At 38.2% G+C, this 23071-nt stretch overlaps 1 protein-coding gene across 1 annotated transcript; it reads left to right on the top strand.

Moving 5' to 3' along the window:
• Positions 1–4: 4 nt before the first annotated feature.
• LOC137097319 (vomeronasal type-2 receptor 26-like) lies at positions 5–20743 on the top strand. Its single transcript, XM_067469574.1, has 6 exons — positions 5–147; positions 803–980; positions 2902–3747; positions 10251–10478; positions 12104–12230; positions 19842–20743. The coding sequence occupies exons 1-6, from the start codon at positions 5–7 to the stop codon at positions 20741–20743; spliced, it is 2424 nt and encodes an 807-aa protein (XP_067325675.1).
• Positions 20744–23071: the final 2328 nt, after the last annotated feature.

Below are 23071 nucleotides of genomic sequence, written 5' to 3'. Positions count from 1 at the left end.
TGACATGGGTCGATCTCTTCGTATTCATCACAAGTATCGCATGTCTGGAGACCTGCACATTGGTGCCATTCTGTCTCAGATTTTTATGTCTTCGGAAGAAATATCCTTTAGACAAGATCCTGTTGGGAAGTCTCAAGGAGATACAGTGTATGAATTTGGTTTTTTCCCTCATATTATTTCATAAGAGAGGTTGGGATCTGTTAAAAATTCAGTTGTTATAAGGTTGGAGCTGGTTTAAATTGAGGATAGAAAAAAAGATTAGAAATTGTACCTAAAATGTAAAAACATATTTGCTTGTGGGACTTATTCTATGTAAAATTTGCAAATATGGTCTTTGTTTTGTGCAAAAAATATTATATGCAGCATTTTCTGTACAGACAATCAAAACTTTGTTGCTTCCTTTGACAAAGAAAATTAGTAATAAATACCATCCCATGTTTGCAACTTTCTATTGTTTTTATTGCTTTGGGGTCTCTTTTGGGAGAGATTAAGCAGGATAGAGTAATAATTATAATAAGAACAAGAATAATTAGAACACATGAATTCTAATGCACACCTTCTACATCAGTATTGGACTGTATATTTGCAGAAGGCTCAAGCCCATTTTTCTGTATCTGTAGTCAGACATTCTTTAGATAGAAAATGTGCATTAATCTGAAATCTAAGCCTGCTGTTACTGTTGTTTCAGAGTGTTTACTCACAACTACCAACACATCCTGGCCTTGATTTTTGCCATTAAGGAGATCAATGAAAATCCCCTTATCTTACCCAACATCACATTGGGATTCTACATTTACAACAGTCATTTTGTTGCTGGCTTTACTTATCTTGCTTCACTGGAACTCCTTTCTACCTGGGGCAAATTTGTCCCTAACTACAAATGCGACAACCAAGACAACCCAGCAGCAGTCATTGGGGGGCCTATTTCTGATGTCTGTCTTTTCATGGCAGACATCCTGTTAGCCTATAAATTTACACAGGTAAGCTTACCCACAAAACTAAGAGTTTGAAACAACAGGATGTCAATGAGAATTCAATATCTACAGACTCTGAATTTACTTTTTGTTAATTTTCCCCTAAGCAATTTAAGAAAAATATTGCCTCAATGTGAGTTGAGACCTTCACTTGTCTTTCATTCTACCATTCTTTCTCTCCTTGGATAAAATAACGGTTAGCTATGGGTTTTCTGGTATGAACAAAACAAGTTGATTCTGAAGTTATTAAAGCAGGAACATGCAGTAGTAGCTAGTGGGTTACATATCAATGGGGCAGGTGATCTGGTGTAATTTTAATCTAAAAATTATCACAATGTTGATTAAAATCAATGTCCCATACACATGGAAGGCACCTCTCTCACAATAGGAAGTTTCAGGTAAGGAGATATATATATATATATATTCCAATTTTTGTCACTTGTGTTATTTCTCTCTGCAAACCCCTTCCAAGTATGAGTCCTTACATAATATACATGGGCCTTTATAGAATCTTGTTGAATCTGAGCAATGAAGTCCCATTGTCTCACAATAGGAAGTTTCAGGTATATATGTGACAAATATATATATATATATATATATATATATATATATATATATACTCCAATTTTTGTCACTTGTGTTATTTCTCTCTGCTTTGGTCATCTGCAGACCAGAAATGGAAAAAGCATAGTGCTGGGAGGCCTAAAAGATATTGATGTGTCCTTACAGTAGCCAATATGTTTGGGCAACAATAACAAACTCATAACTCACCGTTCCACCATATTTTTCAACACATCACCATCTAGCTTCTATTTGACTGGAAATGATACAAGTTGAAATCAGTTTCTTTGTCACTTAGATTACATCTATGACCTGTACCATGTAAATTAGGGATGGGCAAGCTACAGCATCAGCATTTATAATTTTTGGATCTCATAGCTTAAGTTTCCACTGGATCCTATAAGTAATACAGCAAACTCCTTCCAAGTATGAGTCCTTACATAATATACATGGGCCTTTGTAGAATGTTGTTAAATCCGAGCAGTGAAGTCCCATAAAGTCCCACTTCCCTTGGATAAAATCATCGGGTGATTTTAGGATTTTATCAACCCCCCGCCCCATATCTATCATCTCTTTTATGATACATCAGGTTAGCTAAATTCTGGAAACGGCACTCATCAGAATGAAGTCTGTCATGGTGGAAAGCCTGTCAATGTTCATAAATTACATGTATGTGATATATCCTAAAATGGATAATTTCCTCACATCCTAGAGAAATTCTGAAATTCCATTTCTGTGGTGTATCCTAAAAAGGATAATTTCCTCACTCGCTAGAGTTATTTACTCCCCTTGAAAGGGTGATTCCTTAGCTTTTGATTGTCATTTGAGGCTCAAGTTAGTCTTGTTACTTTTGACCAGATTTATCTGGTTCATTAGCTCTGACCATTCTTAGGAAGAGATAGCCTGGTCACAGAATTTGCCTCCAAGTTGGTTTACAGTGAAGGATTTCATATTGAGTTGACATTGAACATGGTCCAGGAGATTTAGATAATGTGAAGACTAACTTTTTAATTGATATATGGAGATGAATGTTCAATCATTATTTCAAGGCATCAAGGCTTACAATGTTTAAACCAGTCCAATACCATACCAATACCAATAGCATTCCTTTCAAACCTTAGAGGTGTAAATGCTGAATTTTTTTAGAGAAATGTTAAAATATTTTTCTAAGACTATTCCTTTGCTATAACCCATTGTTTTTCCTCTAGTTTTCCTTGCTTTTGATTCCTTTTTTTTTGGGGGGGGGGGAGGGATTGTTATTTCAATACTATGTTGTGATTTAAATAGTAGTGTTATACCAGTAATGTTTAACGAGAAGATGCAATTTTCTAATATAATAATTCTTTCCTTATCTCTAATCCCGAAGATCACGTATGGTTCTTCTCCACTATTAGATAACAAAAAGGAAGCTGCTTTCTTTCACCACATGTTCCCAAATGAGAACCATCAATACACTGGGATTCTCGACTTAATGTTGCATTTCCAGTGGGCGTGGATTGGAGTCATTTATCTGGATAATGAAATAGGACAAAGATTTGTACATGAAGTAATTCCCATGTTCGTGAAAAAAGGTATCTGCTTTGACTTCATAAAAGCCGCAACCAACATTAACTTTTTCAGTGAAATGGAAGCAATGGCAAACAAGTTTATTGAAACATCATACCTCGTTGGGAAAAGTACTGCCAATGTAGTGATCCTAAATGGAGAAGTTCACTCAATTCTAGCTTTGAGAATATGGTTAGAAATTCCATTTTTCTATGATTTACCAAGAATAAATAAAGTCTGGATTTTGACAGCTGCAATAGATTTTTCATCGCTCCCAATTCAAAGAGACTGGAACCCGAACTTCATCCATGGGGCCTTATCTGTTTCACTTCTCCCAAAAAAGGTTTCAGGATTCCAGGAATTTCTTCAGAACAGAAAACCAGGCACAGATGGAGAAGATGGCTTTATTGGGGACTTCTGGCAACAAGCATTCGTGTGTTCATTTCCTGGGCCCAATTTAGACGAGTCCCTTGGAAATATCTGCACGGAGGAGGACAAGCTGGAGACTCTTCCTATGTCTGTTTTTGAAATGAGCATGAGCAGCCTTAGCTACAGCATCTACAACGCTGTCTATGCTGTTGCACATGCTCTGCATGACATGGATTCATCCAAGTTCAAACACGGAACTACTGGGATCAGAGATCTTCAAAAAATGCAGTCATGGCAGGTAATGGTTGGAGCACAATATAACAGAAGTATCCAGCTTATTTGCATGTGCAGCCCCCAAATTTTCTGGCAAAGGTTGAAGTCTGGTGTCTAGGCACTAGGACTGAGTCACCCTCCTTTTACTGTGACTTCGTAGCTGCTTCTGTGCATATGAAAACTGCAATAGAATCATAGAATCAAAGAGTTGGAAGAGACCTCATGGTCCATCCAGTCCAACCCCCTGCCAAGAAGCAGGAATATTGCATTCAAATCACCCCGGACAGATGGCCATCCAGCCTCTGTTTAAAAGCTTCCAAAGAAGGAGCCTCCACCACACTCCGGGGCAGAGAGTTCCACTGCTGAACAGCTCTCACAGTCAGGAAGTTCTTCCTCATGTTCAGATGGAATCTCCTCTCTTGTAGTTTGAAGCCATTGTTCCACGTCCTAGTCTCCAGGGAAGCAGAAAACAAGCTTGCTCCCACCTCCCAATATATTTAATTCATTTTGTAACTTTGTATGATAGAATCATAAAATAATAGAGTTGGAAGAGACCACATGGGCCATCATGTCCAACCCCATGCCATGCAGAAAAAGCGCAATCAAACTATCCCTGGCAGATTGCCATGCCGTTCTTTAAGACGCTCCTCATAGGGACACTATACTGCTTTTGATGCAGCCCAAAATCCGATTACAAACCCACATGATCTCTTCGATCATCTGGAGAGGACCTGCTCACACTCCCACCTCCTTTGCAGGCGCAATTGGTGGGGCTGAGGGAGAGGGCCTTCTCGGTGGTAGCCCTCGACTCTGGAATTTACTCCCTAAGGACATCAGACATGCCCCGACGCTGACAGCCTTTAGGGGGAGCCTGAAAACGTGGTTGTTCCAGTGTGCCTTCCCAGACTAAGGAAAACTCTTAGCAGTATGTCCTCAAATGCACTTTAATATTGATTTAGGATTGTCTGCGCGCCCTCATCTTTCTCTGAAAACCCTATCCTAGTTTATCTCCTTGTTCATGTCCAGCATTTCAAATTTGAATTATTACATTTGGCTCGGCCATAGGTTTTTAAATGCTGTATGTTATTATTGTTATTGTTTATTGCTTATTGTGTATTTTTTTGTTTTTGAGTTTTATTTTATTTTATTTGTTTGTCTTGATTATTTGTTATTGCCTTTGTTTATTGATGTGCTGTGGGCTTGGCCTCATGTAAGCCGCACCAAGTCCCTTGGGGAGATGGTAGCGGGGTACAAATAATGTATTATTATTATTATTATTATTATTATTATTATTATTATTGGCTTTTTTAGCTGCTGCATCATCTCATAATTTTGAGGCTGTAAGGTGCTCCATCCTTAATAACTTAATAACGTTCCCACCATTAGTGGCCATCCCTCACGCTGGGAAGTAGGCCCATGACTGCAAATCCAACATTCAGTAACTTCTGTATCCTTTGCTCTATCCTGACTCATCTGATGGAATATGTTTTTGTTCCCATCCCTCCTTGTACTACCTTCGGGATGAGTACACTCAACTTAATAAGGTAACAGATATACCACATGCCTACGTGAATACGCTTTCCCCCAAAAACATGCCTATAATTGTAACACAACCATACCAATCCCAAGATAATAAGGAATCCCACAATAACACACTCCCAACCCTGAAAGGTCCATCCAATCTTCTTTCTTCTTTCTTCTTACAGCTTTCAGATGTTGGCTCTCTCTCTTATTCAGAGCAACTTTTATCCTCTTATTGATGTACGATGCAATTAGTTCTTTATACCGTCGATCAACTCCTAATTTGTAAGTCAGGGTCCGTCACTGTATGATCTCCTTTTTAAGCAGGCTTAATTCATCTGCAAATTGGCATTTTCTCGTAGCATTAGGACATTCATCAAGCAGTAGACCCTGTCCACTTTTTCTCAGGGATCACACTTCCAAAATTTTCCAAAATTTTTCCAGCCACTCTGGGTCTTCTAACACAACAAAGGATTCTATAACAGGCCAATGTAGTTATACAATTAATACCATTTCCAAAATCTATACTTCTTTTCTTAATGCTTAATTCCCCTTTACTTCCACATCATATTACCCTCATCTCTCTTCATTCACTTATCAATTCAGTTGCCGACATTTTGGATTTTTTAAGAGGGGGTGTACATGTCGATTAATAAAATATATTAAACAAATATCTTCATAACATCCCATTTTTTCCTCGCTCTTCCCACAAAATCTTCTAAATGTAAATGTATCTCAAATTGTCACCACTTTTCTCCTGTATGGTACAGTTTCAATTTTTCTTTTTCAAAAAGTTTCCAATTTTTTCTTTCCTAGTGAGGGCATTCAAGTTGGCCATTCTTGAATACTCTCAACACATAATAATTAATTTCTCTTTTTAACCCATCAAATGTTTAAACATATAATGATTAAACATAATCAACCTCACATACCCTTGATGCATCTAAATCTGATTTCATACATGCATTTTCTTATTCCGAACTGCAATATTGCCACACATTTATCTAAACTTTCACAAAGGGAATCTATTCATTCACATCTCAATATTTCAGGTTTCTATTATTAAGCAAATGCTAGATCTTTGCATTTTCTCTTCCTATCGTTTCATCACCACTATATCACTTTCTCTACATTCTCTGGCTACATTTCTCATTTCAATTCTACCTTGTCTTATTTTGACTTGCTTTTTCTTGCTTTCCCTACACATACCTTCTTCACATACCTTTTCTTCTTGGTTTTGCTTACCCACATGAAAACATATAAACTTGGCATTTCCCATATCATGTGTATTTTTCCAGGTTTTTTCTGAATTATCCTCTTTTTCCTTTTTATTTGAAACCTGTAAAGATTATTTCTTTTTCCCAACACAAACAGTTTCCACACATTCCTTTTTGGCTAGCCATCCACATACATTCAAGTTTCCAGAAAATGTAAACGAACATTTTCTCCTTGTCCCAAAAGACAGGCACCATTTCTCCATATTGCACGTAGCGTTTCCTTTTTTCTTCTTCTCATTTTTCTCATTTTTCATTTTTCTTTATCTTTTCCATCTTGGCTTTTTCCCGGAAGCCTGAAACCATTTGTCTCTTTTCATTATACACATCTCCACAACAAAAACAGGCATTGATACACAAATGTGTGCATAGGGTTGCAAAGCAGCAGGAAGGGGTAAAGCATATGGACACAAACATCATTAACCAAGACAACCACAAAACATAAAACAGACTTATCACTTTCCCCCTGAAAGGGTATTTCTCCAACCTGTGAGTGTGATTTCTGTAGCAAAAACAATCACTCGGGGGGTTTTCACTTGATTTCTGCAGTAATCTCACAGTGAAATATTCCCCCGGTACTTCTTATGTACCTCTTCTCTTTTTAAGGCCTTTTTCCTTACCTGTGCCATGGAATCAAAGCTCTCAATGTACCCCAGTCTGGAGGCAGGGAAGACGAGGACCAGCCAGGCCATTTCTTTCAATGGGTACCCGTATTGCCCCTTCTGATCATCGTCTTACCCGACCCGCTGAGTGGGGGCCATCAAGCCCTCAAATGAAGCTTCATCTCTATTCCTCTCCTTGTTGGCTCAAATCCCGGAACGAGTCCCCCATTTGTTGCGGCAAATACTTTACCCGAGATCATTTTAGAGCACAATCAGGCAGGAAAAAGACGGAGACAGCAATTTTGATTCCAGGCATATTTACTATCAAGTTGATAGGACGCTCAGAAACAAGATTCTGAAGCGTGCTTGAAAGTCAGTCAGGTTTCAATATTTATAGCAGAATCCACTGGTCTAGACATGCGTACAACTGTCTTGACATTTACACAGATCTAATCATTAACAGAGGCATTACGCATGACCTTTTCCCATACATCACGATGACGCGTTACAATGACGTACTCCCAATTGTTTCAAATCTTAATTATTCCCATATTCGTAATAAATCTGAAGTTGCCTGCTATTTACCTCACTGAATCACCAGAGGCCGCTAACTGACCTTTTAAGGTGTTCCACTTTACGCAAGTGTTCTTGTCTGGCTGCCAACAACATTCCCTTGATGGCAGACACCATTGTTTCCCAAATGTCATGTTCCATTAATATTTAACTTCCTTGAGCCTAACCCATGAAGCTTGTTAAGTCAATCATTTACTTTCCGTCTTTTGAACCCTTCGCTTCTCCCTGCCGCAAAAACTCTTTCGCTAGTATTTCAAGGTAAGTTTTCCTATATTCATTTTTAAATACATTTTTAAATCATACTCTTCCGCTGACCGCTACAGTTGAAATTCATTTCGTTATTTATTTATTTATTTACTTTGCTTATATACCGCTGTATCTCAAGCCCGAAGGCGACTCACAGCGGTTTACAGCAGTAAAAAACAGTAAAACAGCAGTAGTTCATACACATATAACAAATTAACTTAACGTATTATCCACAAGTTACTAATAAACAATTACAATACAGAATTATTACAAAAACCGCACTGAAACGTCTCATCATCCAAGCGTAGTCCAAGTTCCTCGTCCATTGTTCTATTCCTATGTTCCATTACCAGATTGCACTAGATTACTCGAACGCCTGCACAAACATCCAGGTCTTCAACTTTCTCCGGAATGTCATGAGAGATGGCGCCAGCCTAATGTCCGCAGGAAGGGTGTTCCACAGCCGAGGAGCCACCACTGAGAAGGCCCTATCTCTCGTCCCTGCCAACCGAGCTTGAGAAGCCAGCAGGATCAAGAGCAGGGCCTCCCCGGAAGATCTCAAAGTCCTGGTGGGTTCATAGGCCGAGATGCGGTCAGAAAGGTATCTTGGGCCAGAACCGTTTAGTTTAGTTTTAGTTCAGCTCCCTAATCTGTTAAGGTTATTTTGAATTCTGATCCTGTGCTCTGGAGTATTAGCTATCCCTCCTAATTTGGTGTCACCCGTATTGTTTTTGAGAAATACATGCTGACTTTTAATCATCACAGCAGTCCTTTCTAAGTTATTATTCTACTTTGGTATTATACTTTGTGTAAATTTAGTCTATGCATACATAATTTCAGTAAAAGTATGTGATATGATATGATAACCTCCTTTTCATTTTTATTTCATTTTATCTATTTTTACCGAGTTACTAGAGCAAGTGGACAATGCATCTGTCTGTCTTTGCATTGTGTATTGATAACAAACTGCCTCTGAACAAAACTTCTCAGGCTTGCCTTAATTTTGCCATAGGTAGTAGACACAACACACAGCAAAAAAAGACATGATACCTTTTCTGAGTACTGGAGATCACACTGTAAATATTGCTTTGCATTCCCTATGACCCATGTTTCTTATTTCAGTGTATGTGCCTATCACATGGCCTGTTAACTAATGGGGAACCCATGAGTTTCATAAGGTTTTTATTAGGCAAGGTACAAGGATTGAATGAAAAGTAATGCCTCCACCTTCGTTACTTGGGTTTGGATGGGAATATTTTAATAAATCAAGCACATAAATAATCCTTAGAATGTGCTCTTTAATTACCACTATTCACTTTTCCACATAATCACCAGACAATTGCATACATTTCTGCTAATGATGAACAAGTTATTTGAAGCCGTCACAGAAGAAGACGACAGTCTGTTTCCGCAACTCATAGTGCACAGATCTTCCGATAGCCAAGCAAAGCAATAATGTGACCCACACGTTCTTGTGAAATGTCGATTATGCTTGAAATATCTCTCTGGGTGATAGAACGATCACCCTGAATCAATCTGTCAAACTTTTGCTTGTGAAACTCGGTGGTTGCTGTCACAGGACATCCAACTCTTTGTTTGTCATGCAAGTCAGATGTTTCCACCTCAACATCTTTAAACTTACTTGCCCAACGATGCACAGTACTCATATCAACAGAATCACCATAAGCAGCTTGCATTCTCTGACGAATCTCCTTTGTGGTGACACCTTCTGCTGTCAAGAATTCAATGACTGCACGCTGCTTAAGTCGCATTGACTGCACAGGGTTCCATACTTCTCACTTTAACAGCACAACCATTCAATGCTAAGGCTTCCTGCCAAAATGAAACTGTAGAGGAGAGTCTACTGAACAAGCCAGTACCTGGTGCATACCAGTACTGCTATCTGTCAAGGAGTTACAAAGGTGGAGGCATTACTTTTCATTCAACCCTCGTAGAGTCTGATATGGTTCTACCATTTCCTTCTTCTGAAGTATAGCCAGGTATAGCGCCAGATATTCATTGGCATTTTTCCATCCAAGCACTATCCAGGACTGACCCTGCTGAGTATCCAAGATCAGGTGAGATCTCTTTCCTGGTTAATGTCATTCATATTCCTGGAACATGTGTGCACTGCTCTGTGTACCAGCTTTATATAAAATAGCTCATTAGTATCACCAAAAAATACCTTATTCCTTCTATAAGGATGCATAAGCTCTGTTAAGCATCGATGTCAAGTGTGAGCTATTACTATCTTGCTTGTTTATTTGGATCGTGAGCATCGTTTGTAACTGTATTTTCTCCTCTCTATTTAGCTTCATCACTTCCTAAGAAGTGTTATCTTTAACAACACAGTTGGTGCACAGATTTCCGTTAATAAAAATGGGGAATTAGTAGCTGGGTTTGATATCATCAATTGGGTCACATTTCCCAATGAGACGTTTAATAGAGTGAAAGTGGGAAGGATAGATCCACAGTCTCTACCAACCATTGAGTTCACTGTTCATGAGGATGCCATTGTATGGCCCAGCTGGTTCAATCAGGTAGGATGTGAATACATTCCATCATGTGATTTCCACCCTCCCCAAAAGTATGTACAGTATCTCAGTGTCAGAGACTCATATCATGAGCACATCAACGTGATAGGAAAACTATCAGGCAACATGCAAACAAGAGAGTATTCTTCATGAGCTGCAAATCCTTCTTTCATTCTTTCTCCTCCACTGAAAAGGTACTCTCTCCTGTTTCCATCAAGCATTTTTGTGAAGGAGGTGGGACCAAAACTAGTGACTTTTTTGCAAAGTCTGACTTGGCCATGGTAGTCCACACTCTGGTTACATCCCGCCTAGATTACTGCAACGCTCTCTACGTGGGGTTGCCTTTGAAGACAGCTCAGTAGCTTCAACTAGTCCAATGCTCGGCAGCCATGATTCTAACAGGCGCAGAACGCAGGGAGCATACAACCCCCCTGTTGCGCCAACTCCACTGGCTACCGATTTGCTACCGGGCTCAATTCAAAGTGCTGATGTTGACCTTTAAAGCCCTAAATGGTTCCGGCCCAAGCTACCTATCTGACCGCATCTCGGCCTATGAACCCACCAGGACTTTGAGATCTTCCGGGGAGGCCCTGCTCTCGGTCCCACCAGCGTCACAAGCACGGCTGGCGGGGACGAGAGATAGGGCCTTCTCGGTGGTGGCTCCCCGGCTGTGGAACGCCCTTCCCACAGACATTAGATTAGCACCATCTCTAATGATATTCCGCAAAAAAGTAAAGACCTGGTTATTTGTGCAAGCGTTCGAATAATTAGTGCAATGACTGGCAATGACATAGGAATGGAACAATGGATGACGAATCTGGATCATGTTTTTTTAGTGAAGAGACGCTAGTGAATGGTTATTATAGTAATTGTATACTAACTGTGTATTAGATTGGTTATTAACTGTTTTATATTGGTGTATTAAATTTTGCTGTGTCTTGTGTCCTGTGAACCGCTGTGAATCGCCTCTGGGCTGAGAACAGCGGTATAGAAGTAAAGTAAAGTAAAGTAAAGTAAAGTAAAGTAAAGTAAAGTAAAGTAAATATCAGGATCCAGTCAATTTGTCCAATAATCTAGATGTATACTGTGTAGACCTCTCTATATCACAACCAACACTTTGAATTGGAGAAGTTACTCTTTGTCCCAGTTGAAATTTCGGAACACACCTTAAAGGCAGTTCTTCATGGAGTGTGATATAATTATCCAAATGAGATATCACCAAGACATGCATAACTGACTGTAGATGGATCAGGTTTCTTCAGCATTGGGTGCAGTTGACCTCATAGCCTTTATGTGTACCAAAGTACACCTGGAAACCGTAGAAGCTGGGGTAATTTTGAGACTAGTAACCTTCTGTCTTGCCTTGCAATATTCAAGGCCGAAGCCACACAAGTTGTGTATCTGTGAACCTCCAGTGTAACCTCAACTACCACTGAGTGTACCCTGAATGGTTATCTGGCTTTCAACTAACGATGAGTCTTGCCAGACTGATCTTCACTTTCTTTGCCCTCATCCCTATATTGCAGATGCTAGACAAAAGTTTAGACACAAAAAGATTCCATGGAATTATATTGGGGGAAGCCAGAGTTGAGGGTCATCACCATGAAATATTTCCCTTTATTTGTTGATAGGCACAACCTCTTTCTCTGTGTAATGACCATTGTTATCCAGGTTACAGTAAAAGAAAGAAGGAAGGGGAGCCATTTTGCTGCTATGATTGTATTCCCTGTCCGGAAGGGAAGATTTCCACCCAGAAGGGTAAGAGTGGTCCTCCCTCCCTCCCTATCTTCTTATTTCATATGGAATGTGTTTTATATAACCTTCCTTCACACTCTTCATGCCATTGTTGTTATTTTAGTCTATGGGATTAATGTGGGCTTTTTTATTTTCAATTTACATATTCATAAAAGCAATGAAACAAATCCATATACATGTATATCTGCATGAACCAATAATTTTTTCTAATTTCTATATTTGTATTTGGTTATACTCTCCCTCCTCCCACCCTCCCAATTTAGTGACTGGAGACATTAATATATTCCTTCCTATTACATTATTTTTCTATTCTTCCTTCTGGCCTAATATTTATCATTTATAAATTTGCTACACACATTCTAAAAGGTTAAATTATGAAACCTTCTATAAAAACTTTCCCTTCTTCCTTTTTTTTTTACAAAGTTTAGAAATGCTTCCCAATCTTTGATCAATTTTATGTGTTATTTCTTTGTTCATCATTGCTGATTTTCCTATTTATGCTGTGTTTGAAGACGTTAAATCTAGTCTATGGTTGGGAGGTCTCCCTTCTTCCGAAACTGTGTATATAATATTCTTGTTGCTATTATCATGTAGGGCAATATTTTGTAGTTTAATTATTTTGTTTGTTTGTTTGTTTGACATTCCCAATAAAAATTATTCAGGCTCCAATTGTATCTTTGATTGAATTTTTTTGCAATTTTTTTTTTTTGTATCTTACCCCTGTTATACAAGACCATAATGTGTGGAAAAATGTTCCTTCCTGTTCTTTATATTTCCAGCACTTTTTGTTTCTTCCCTTGTACGTAATTTTGCTGGAGTCAGGTTTTTTGTGCCTTGCCCCAGAATTCTCTTGTTTTTTTACAGGTCCACCACATGTGGAAGAAAGTTCCTTCCTGTTATTTACATTTCCAGCACTTGTCGTTTCTTCCCTAATATATTTTAGCTAATTTTACTGGGAACAGCTACTACCCATTCATCATTTTAATAAACATTTTCTCTAAGGTCATAGCATTGAATTTTCTTGAAGGCAATAATCCACATTTTCCCATTTATCAAGTTCTATGTTGTGTCCGACATTTTGTGCCCATTTAATCATACAATCCTTTATCAGTTCTGTTTCATTTCCATTTTCAGTAATACTTTATATATTTTCCCAATAAAGTCTTCTTCATTACTACACAGTTCTCTTTCAAATTCTGATTGGTCTCTTTCTTTTTTTTATAATCTTTATTAAGTTTCAAATTTACATTTAAAAAAGGGAAAGTAGGGAAAGGAAAAGTGAATTTGTGAATTAACATTTTAAGAGAATACCCGAAATATTGTGAGGTGTAAAGAAAAAGAGAGATGAAGAGAAAGAAAAGAAAAAAAAGAAGAAGAGGAAAAAAAAGAAGAGGGGAAAGTAAAGTAAAAGCCCACCACCTCATTAAAAACTAGAGTAATAGATGTTGTTGACTTCCCAGGGGTCTTCTTAAGGTTTATTCAATCTTCTTCCTTTCCTTTATTTCAAACTCTTTTCTCCTCAACTTCTTTCTCCTACTCTTCTTTCTCTTCTTCCCTTTCTCTCCTTCTAGATCAGAATCTTCTTGTTTTTTTGTCTGAAGTAGTCCATCACTTCTTCCCAATGTGTTTCTTTCATATTCATCCCTTTACTTCTTGATATTAAAAAGGTGAGCCTATCCATATTTTTTATTTCTAAAATTTTTGTTAATCTCTCATTCTCGTCCGGTATCTCTTTTTGTTTCCACCTTCTAGTGTAACAAATTCTTGCAGCAGTTGTTATCAAAAATAAGATTTTGTCTGTATTTTTCTCTATTTTTAAATCATGTATACCCAATAAAAAAAGTTCCGCCTTCCATGGTATGTTGATTTTTAGAATATCTTGCAATTATTTTTGTACCTTTCTCCAATATTCTTTTGCCCTCTTGCACGTCCACCAAATATGGAAATACGACCCTTCTTCTTCCTTACATTTCCAGCAATCTGTACTGAAGTTTTTATTTCCTTTACCAATTTTCTTAGGGGTCATATACCAGCGGTGTGCTGTTTTTAACCAATTTTCTTTCAAGTCGGTGGCGTAACAATACTTTAGTTTTTCTCTCCAGACTCTTTCCCATTCCTCCTGCCTGATGTTCCTTCTGATATTTCCGTTCCACCTTCTTTTATAATTCTTTTCTCCTTTGGCTTCTAGTTTCCATTCCAACAATTTTTTGTATATCTTTGTTACTAATTTATTTTTTGAATCCAGTATCTTATCCCAGAAGTTCTTTTCCTGATTGAAACCAATCTTTTTGTCGTTTTTATACTTTTCCTTGATAGTCCAGTATTCCAGCCATGATACTCTTTGTTCCACAGTATTTAATTCTTCCTGTGATTTTAGAATCAGATCTCCTCCCTCTTTTTTTAGTAGATCTTTATACTTTGCCCATTCATGCCATCCTGTGCACCTTCTTTGCCCTGCTTCCAAAGGAGAAACCCACATTGGGGTTTTGTTACACAACCTATCTTTATATTTCTCCCATATCTTCAAAACCGTAGATCTTATAAAATGATTTCCGAAGTTCTTCTCGTTCTTCTTCCCCTTATACCATATATAGGTATGCCAACCTTCTCTTAGGTCTGATCCCTCCAGTATCAATAGCTTCTTCTTTTCTAATTTTGCCCAATCCTTAGCCCAAATTAGCGCATTTGCTTCCATGTATAATTCGAGGTCTGGTACTGCAAGTCCTCCATTTTCTTTCCTTTCCGTCAGATTATCAAAGTTGATTCTCGGTTTTTTATTTTTCCAAATAAATTTTTTAATATCTTTGTTCCATTCCTTTATTATTTTTTGATTTCAGACAATCGGTAAATTTTGAAATAAAAATAACAATTTTGGCAGTATCATCATCTTAACCGTGGCAATCCTCCCTAACAGTGATAAATTTAGATTCTTCCATCTTTCCATCTCTTTCTTTATCTCCTTCCAATATTCTGTATAATTATTTTGTAGTAATTGTAAATTTTTCGACGTTAGTGTTATCCCTAGGTACTTCAGCTTTTTAACTATTTGAATATTCCATTTATTTTTTATTTCTTCTTGATCATTTTTTTCTATATTCTTAATTATTGCCTTTGTTTTTTCCATGTTGATTTTGAAGCCCGAGACTTTCCCGAAATCTTTTATTGTTTTTATCCATTCCTCTAAGTTGTTTATGGGGTCCTCAATTACACAAATCACGTCATCCGCATAGGCCCGAATTTTATATTCTTGCCCTTGAATCTTTGCGCCTGCCAATTTTTTTCCTCCCTTATTTTGTTTAACAACACTTCTAGGGTGAGGATGAAGATTAATGGTGACAGGGGGCAACCCTGCCTCGTTCCCTTTTTTATCTCAATACTGTTTGTTTCCTTCCCGTTTACCAATACTTTAGCTTCTTGTTTTTCGTAAATCGCTTCGATTGCGTTCTGAAAATAAAATCCTAAGTCCATCTCTTTCATTATAATTTTAAAAAACTTCCAGTTCACATTATCGAACGCTTTCTCAGCGTCTAGCGCTAATAAAAGTACTTTGTTTTGATGTTTGTTTTCATAGTATTCTATTAGATCTACAATTGTTCTTACGTTTTCGCTTTGATATCTATTAGGCAAAAAGCCCGTCTGCTCTTCTTTTATATATTCATCCAATAAACCTTTTAATCTTTCTGCCATAATTAAACTGAATATTTTATAGTCTACGTTCAGTAACGAAATTGGTCTGTAGTTCTTAACTTGTTCTTCATCTGAATTTTCTTTGTGTATTAGACAGATATTTGCTTTCGTCCATGATTCTGGAATTTCCTTGTAGATTCGAATCCTATTCATCATTTCTTTTAAGTATGGTAACAACTCTTCTTGAAAGGTCTTATAATAAATTGCCGTGAACCCGTCTGGGCCCGGAGCTTTGTTTGGTTTCAATTTATTTATCGCTTCTTTTATTTCCTTCTCTGTAATTTCTTTATTCAGTTTTTCCCTTTGTCCATCTGATATCCTTTGTATCTTATGATTTGTTAAGTATTGGTAAATTTCATCCTCCCCTATGTTTTCGTCTTGATATAATTTCTTGTAAAAATCATAGAATTGTTCCCTGATCTTCTCTTCCTCCTTTATAATCTTACCATTGGCTTTCAGTTTGGTGATGAATGTTGCTTCCTTTCTGCTCCTAATTTTGTTCGCCAGCTAACGTCCCGGTTTGTTCGCATTCATAAAATAGTTCTGCTTTATGAACTTAAGTTCTTTCTCCCTCTCCTCCATTTCCAAAAATTCTCTCTGTTTGTGTAGATGTTCCAAGCTCTGTTTTGCTTCTTTGTCTTGCGGATTTGCTTTTACCTTTCCTTCCTCTTCTTCAATAGCCTCCAATACCTCTTTCATTTTATTCCTTTTCCCCCTATTTTTCCTACTCTTTTGTTGTATAAAATTTCCTCTCATAACGGCCTTACTTGCCTCCCATAATGTAAAAATTGGAATCTCTGGCCCATCATTTATTTCAAAGTAGTCTTTTATCAATTTTCTGTTTTGTTCTATATCTTCTTCCTTTTTTAATAGATTGTCATCCAATCGCCATCTTCTTGTTTTCTCCATTATTTTTATTTCCATTTCCAGAGCACAGTGTTCCGAGTGGATCCTAGGTAAGATTAACACTTTTGACACATTTATCTGTAGAGAGGATGTTATCCAAATCATGTCAATTCTTGACCAATTGCGATATCTTGATGAGTAATAAGTATAATCTCTTATCCCTTCATTTCTATTTCTCCAAATATCCACCAAACAAAGCTTTCATCATCTTTATCATTGATTTTGGCAGGTCCCCCCTTTCCTCCTTGTTCTTCTTTCCATCATTCTTTATTGCACTTCTATCCATCCCCCTATTTAAAACACCATTAAAATCACCTAGCATTATCATCTGGTCAAATTCCTGATCCTCTATATTTTTCCTCAACCTTTCCACAAACCTTGTCTTGGCACTGTTCGGCGCATAAATATTACAGATTAGTATTTTTTTGTTATTTAGCCAAATGTTCACCCCTAGGAACCTTCCTTCCTCATCTTTAAAGGCCAGTTCAGCTGTTATATTTTTGTCTATATATGTTACTAAACCTCTTTTTTTTCTTGTATTGCTGCATAGAATGTCTGCCCCAGTTTTTTATTTTCTAAGTGTTTCGTATGTCTGCTCATGATATGAGTTTCTTGTAACGCAATAATATGATACCTCTTTTTCTTTAATCCATTAAATATTTTATTTCTTTTATTTGGAGAATTCAGCCCGTTGACGTTGTTCGTGTAGATTTTCAGTTCATTCAGCATGCTTCCTTTTCCTCCTCTTCTTCTCTTATTATCTGTTCTTCCTCTTCCGGTTCTTCTTGTCTTTCTTCTTGTCTCTCTTCTTCTTCTTCCTCACTTTCCTCCTCCTCTGGATCACTTAACTCCAGTACTCCCGCTCCTTCTTCCGAGTATCTTCTCATTTCCTCCTTTTCGAGCTCCTCTTCCTCTGGCGAGTCTGTACGTTTTTTTTTCTTTGTTCTCCCCTTTGCATGTTCGCCATTCTCTCTTTCCCTTTCTGCTATTATTTTATTTAGGAACTCCTTCGCCCTTTCCTCAGTCTTAATCCAATAGTCTTAATCCAATACCGTTGTTCTTTATAAGTCAACATTAGTCCTTCATCTCTTTCCCATCTAAATCGAATCCTCTGTTTCTTTAATTCTTCCGTCAGCGGTGCATATTTTCTCCTTCTTTTCAGCACAATTCCTGGAAACTCTTTTAAAATAACAACTTTCTTTCCTTTATAGTATATTTTTCTTCGATTGTTCCGTCCCAGAACGTCATCCCTTGTCGTCTTCTTTACAAAGTTCACTATTACGTCTCGTGGTGTCTTGTTTCTTTTTACAAAGTTTGTATTGATTCTATAAATTCTGTCTGTCCGCTCCTGCATTTCTTGTACAGTACATTCCACTAGTTCTGCCAGTATCTCTATTACTTTTTCTTTTATGTTCTCATTAGTATCTTCCTGAATATTCCTTATTCTTAATTGAAATTCCATTTCTTTTGCTTCCAATTCTTCCTGTTTTGCCTCCAGCCTGCCATTTCTTACTTCCATATTCCTCAGTTTTGTTTGCATTTCCTCTTGTCCTTTCTTTATGCATTTTTCCTCCTTCTTTAACTCATTCATTTCCTGCTGCATTGTTGTCACTTCCGTTCTCAATTTCCCTATTTCCTCTCTTATGTCTTTTTTCAGGTCCGACATCTGGACTTGAGGAATTTTTTGGTATATGTCTTGTCTTTCTTTAATAGTCTGAATCTCCGTTTTCATTGTCTGTATTTCCGTCAAAACTTCTGTCATCATCTCTTTCATCATTTCCTTTAGATTTACCTCCTCTGTTGCTGACATTCTCCTTGGGTTCCCTTTAGTTTCCTTAGCCTCTTTCTCTGCTTTCAGCTTGCCTGCTGCCATTCTGTAGTTCTGTATTTTCTTCCACCCCTTTGTACCCAACCACTCTCTCATATAAATTCTTTTTTCTGCAGTCAGATTCCTTTCTCTTTTTTACCTTGTGATCTTCCTCCTTCTATTTTTTCCTCCTTCAACTTCTTTATTTCTGTTTTTTGGAAGATATAGATGCAGTCCCCCTTCTTGGTAATCTTTAAGATCCCTGTGGGTTAGGTATTTAGGGTGTTTACAGATATAGTCTTAAGTATTCCCTGTTGTTTTGCTTCAACTCTTCCAGATGGCTATCTGCTTCGTTTTGAGGTCTTTTCCCTCTCCTTCTAATTATTTGTTTAATTCAGTTTTTTTCCAATAGTTTCTGTTATTGGTTTAATATTATATTATATTTCTTGATTGGTCTCTTTCAAATCCCATATTTTTTACTGTCTAGTGTAAATCTTTCTTTCAGTTGCCTATATCTGTACACTATAGGTTATTTTAGTTTTCTGTGATAATAATGTGGAAGAATGGACAAAACCTAGCCTCTTTTCCTAGAACAGCACATTAAAACACTCGTTGTAGTAGTAGTTCAATGTGAAGCTGTTGTCTCACTCCAACCCAGCCCAGAAACAACTTAGAGTTAGCGTTCATGGTAATTTATGGGTTGAATGAGTAGAAGTAGAAATTGCATAATTTGAATGAGAAGTACCTCATCCTGGCCTGAAGCAGTGGGTGAGATTGATTACTGCCCTGAATTTCTCCTAGTCTCTTTCTAGTCAATATTCCTTCCAACTGACATAGGATGTGGAAATGTTGACTCCATAGGCTTTACTACAGTCTTTCAAAATGATGTTTTGCCTATATCAATTGATTTAAGTGAGGTTGCCATATATATGTCAATGTTTACTTTTCCCCAGATTATGGGTTGAATGAGTAGAAGTAGAAATGGCATAATTTGAATGAGGAGTACTTCATCCTGGCCTGAAGCAGTGGGTGAGATTCATTACTGCCTTGAATTTCTCCTAGTCTCTTTCTAGTCAATATTACTTCCAACTGACATAGGATGTGAAAATGTTGACTCCAAAGGCTTTACTACAGTCTTTCAAAATGATGTTTTGACTATATCATTTGATTTAAGTGAGGTTGCCATATATATGTCAATGTTTACTTTTCCCCAGATGTGGGTGACTGCTTTCAGTGTCCAAAAGATCATTATCCAAACAAGAACAGGGATTTCTGCATCCCCAAATTGTTAACTTTCCTCACATTTGAAGAAGCTCTGGGACCAAGCTTGGCCATCTCTGCTCTTCTCCTGTTTTGTGTGACTGCTGGAGTGCTTGGGATCTTCATCAAATATCGGGACACTTCCATTGTCAAAGCCAATAATCGGACCCTCACCTACACCCTCCTCCTCTCCCTCCTGCTCTCCTTCCTTTGTGCTCTGCTCTTCATTGGACAGCCACAGAAGATGACCTGTCTCTTTCGTCAGACAGCTTTTGGCATCATCTTCTCTGTGGCTGTTTCTTCTGTGTTGGCAAAAACTATCACTGTGATTCTCGCTTTCCAAGCCACCAAGCCTGAATCCAAGTTGAGGAAATGGTTGAGGAAAAGAATGGCCATCTCCATTGTTCTTTCCAGCTTGCTCATTCAAGCCACAATTTGTACAGTGTGGCTGTCTACCTTTCCCCCATTTCCTGATCTTGATGTGAACTCAATGGCTGAAGAAGTCATTCTGGAATGTAATGAAGGGTCAATCACCATGTTTTATTGCCTCCTGGGTTTTATGGGTTTCTTTTCTATTTGCAGTTTCACTGTAGCTTTCTTTGCCAGGAAGTTACCCAACAGTTTCAATGAAGCCAAATTTATCACCTTCAGCATGTTGGTCTTCTGCAGTGTGTGGATTTCTTTTGTTCCAACATACTTGAGCACCAAGGGGAAATACATGGTGGCAGTGGAGATCTTCTCAATCTTAGCTTCCAGTGCCGGATTACTAGGTTGTATATTTTTCCCCAAATGCTATATCATTCTCCTGAGGCCTGATTTGAATACAAGGGAGCAAGTAATGAAAAGAAAGCGTTAAAGAAAGTTTCTGTTTATACATTTATCATCTTTTTTCTTTTATTTGGAATTTGGTTCCTACGGTTAATAAAATGTCTTGATGATCAATGACATTCTGGAACAGAAGAATGATATATATGGAATCCTCATTATTTCATCAGAAGGATGGGTCTTTGTTTTTATTGAAGAATCAGAATATGAAAGACCAATATTAGGTTCAGAATTATGCTAATATATAATATATTACACTATCTGAAATATATCATGCTAATTTTATGCTTAAGATGATGCTTTATGTCATTTGTACTCTGGCTGGGGTATGGGCCATTACAAGTCCATGCATCACTATGGAATAGACTTGTACACTCATCATGATCATAAAAGACTATCAGGAACACTTGTATCATCTCTATGTGGGGCTGCCTTTGAAGGTAGTTCGGAAGCTTCAACCAGTTCAGAGATTGGCGGCCAGATTGCTAACAGGAGCTCCATACAGGGAGAGATCCATTCCCATGTTGCGGCAGATCCACTGGCTGCTGGTCTGCTTCTGTGCTAAATACAAAGTGTGGTCATTACCTTTAAAGCCCTAAATGACTTGGGTCCAGGCTATTTAACGGTTCACATCTCCTCTCACAAACCAGCCCTGGCACTGCGGTCATCAGTGGAGGCCCTGCTCTCGGTCCCACCCCAAGCACGACTGGTGGAAACGTGAGAGAGGGCCTTCTCCGTGGTCCCACTCCAGCTCTGGAATACCCTCCCTAAAGAATCAAAGCTCTGGAACTCCCCTCCCTCTTCTCATTCAGAAAAAAACTGAAGACTACTTTTGCTCACTAGCATATGGAGAGGAGGAGAATTAGATTGTTGAGAGATCATTGCCGGGCCTCTGGTTGCCGGGCCTCTGGTTGAGAACTATTTGTATTTGGGCTTCCTGGTCCACACCAGCCCAATGACTTCATTTGACTACATAACCAACCCACATCGGATGTTTTGTTTAGATTTATGTTATTATAGAATTTTGTCTGACTACATCTAGCTTAACTTATTGATGTCAGTTTTAATTTACTGTTGTTAGGCTTTTAATTTAATGTTAGGTTTTAATGCTACTTTTATATGTGGGGTTTTCCTGGGATTTCAAGTTAGTATCATGTATGTTATGTAGGCATTGAAAGTTATATTGGAATCCTTAAAAGCCAGTCATTTGAGATATATTTCAGAAGAGCTAAAGATTTAATGTATTGTCAAAGGTTTCCATGGCTAGAATCACTGGGCTGTTGGTTTTTTGGGCTATATGGACATGTTCTGAAAGCATTCTGTCCTGACGTTTTGCCTGCATCTATGGCAGGCATCCACATAGGTTATGAAGTCTCACAATCGCACAACTTCTGAGGGTGCCTGCCATAGATGCAGGCAAAATGTCAGGAGAGAATGCTTCTAGAACATGGCCATATAGACCAAAAAAAGTCACAACAACCCAGCTAAAGCTTTTCTCCTTGGATGGTGACAAAGAAGATTGTCTATCCCACCCCCACCCTCTGCACCCCATCCCATGTTGCCTCTATTGCAATGTAAATAATAAAAAAGCACATCAGAACTCCTTCTCTTGAGTATTCCTTGCATAAGAAAAGCCTATGAAATTCATGGAGGTCATCATAAGTTGACAGGTGACACACCACACACTTCAGTTGCTCCCACTAAAGATGTTTGTTCCTCATCAGACGTAAGAGCCTTCCTCCTGTCAATAGGTGAGGAATGAATAGATATGAAGATCTACTGCAATCCACTGCAACCCAGTTATAAGAAGATCAAAATATTAGTGGCAGGAATAGAGCATTTAGAAAAATGCAGTCTTTAAGGCAATGTTTCTCAACCTGGGGGCCAGGACCCTTGGGAGGTGTGTGAGGAGGGGTCAGAGGGGTCAGAGGGGTCACCAAACACCACCTGAAAACACAGTATTTTATGTTGGTCATAGTGCTGCTGCTATTCATTTTTTATTTTCGGTACACAATTTCCTTGCACTACAGTTGAGAAGCTTGTTTATTGGGTATTAAAAAGTTTGCTCTTTAAAAAAAAAAGCAAAGTTAAATAAAAAGAAATACACAAATGATTGAAACTCAGAAAAACACTCCTTTTGCATCTGATCTCTTATCATGACCCCGTGATGGCGAACCTATGACATGCGTGTCAGTACTGACACGCGTAGCCATTCCTACTTGAGGCCTTCATGAAGGGCAGTGGTGCCCTCACTATGGGAATGTGGGAGACCCTGTGGTGGACAGGATGGCCCAACACATGGCCAGCCTACTGCAACAGCCATCTTAGGAGACTGCCATGTGTACAGCAATGGGGGCAG

This window comes from Anolis sagrei, chromosome 6 (assembly GCF_037176765.1).
Source record: "Anolis sagrei isolate rAnoSag1 chromosome 6, rAnoSag1.mat, whole genome shotgun sequence".
Lineage (NCBI taxonomy): Eukaryota > Metazoa > Chordata > Lepidosauria > Squamata > Dactyloidae > Anolis > Anolis sagrei.
Note: the sequence above shows the minus strand (reverse complement) of the source record. Positions and strands in the feature narration are given on the sequence as shown.